At 33.3% G+C, this 832-nt stretch overlaps 1 protein-coding gene across 1 annotated transcript in view; it reads left to right on the top strand.

Moving 5' to 3' along the window:
• LOC119589236 (methionine aminopeptidase 1-like) overlaps nt 1–832 on the top strand; it is a 9,234-nt gene that overhangs the window by 5,429 nt on the left and 2,973 nt on the right. The window contains exon 6 of the mRNA XM_037937841.1: nt 356–487. Coding sequence (XP_037793769.1) covers nt 356–487 — 132 coding nt within the window. The remainder of the gene's footprint in view (nt 1–355; nt 488–832) is intronic.

The raw sequence follows: 832 nt of genomic DNA, 5'->3' as shown, positions 1-832 counted from the left end.
AGAACTAAAATATGAGTACAGTCTTACTTTATGTATTACCCTCTTACATCCTTAAACTTCATTTGAATCTTTGGTCAGTGATTTCTTATGTGGACTCTTATGTCTTTTACAGATAAACAGTCATGCATTTTTTAAATATAGAAATATAAGGTTTGATTGCAACCACTGACTTGGATGATGGGTCATAAAAATAGATGTCCATGGTGTTTCTAACTTAAATTCACATGAGTGAGAAAGGATTGGTTAGTCTGTTCTGTTGGATTCGTGAGAGGCATACATATTAAAATGACTCTCAGAAGGAAAGAAATAATTTTTTAATTTGCTGAAGCTGAAAACATACTTGGTCTCTTTGCAGTTGATGTAACCGTATACCATCGTGATTTCCATGGTGACTTGAATGAAACCTTATTTATTGGTGAAGTAAACAAGACAGCTAAGACCCTTGTTAAAACGACTTGGGAATGCCTTCAGAAGGCTATTGAAATTGGTAAGTACTGAAAAAAATAGTAGGGAGAATAAGAGAGATTTAAAGAGGTACTTGGTTGAGTCTCCTTGGGTATATCCTATTGATATTATCAGTTGGTGGGTCATATTTGATTATTAGCTCTGATTAACCAAAGACTGTATACCAGAAATAGGAAACCTCCTGTACTAGTAATTGAGAAGAATACTAATGCAGTGCAGCTTAAATGCTTGTGGTCTGTCATCAAGGACCACAACTAAATATTCTGATTTGTTATTGCTATTTCTTTCTGCAACTTAAATTTTTCTTCTTTCAAGTATTATTTTGAATTGATGTCCATTCTGTTTTACCACATATGTAGAAACTAAT

The sequence above is a fragment of the Penaeus monodon genome, chromosome 25, assembly GCF_015228065.2.
Source record: "Penaeus monodon isolate SGIC_2016 chromosome 25, NSTDA_Pmon_1, whole genome shotgun sequence".
Taxonomy (NCBI): Eukaryota; Metazoa; Arthropoda; class Malacostraca; order Decapoda; family Penaeidae; genus Penaeus; species Penaeus monodon.
Note: the sequence above shows the minus strand (reverse complement) of the source record. Positions and strands in the feature narration are given on the sequence as shown.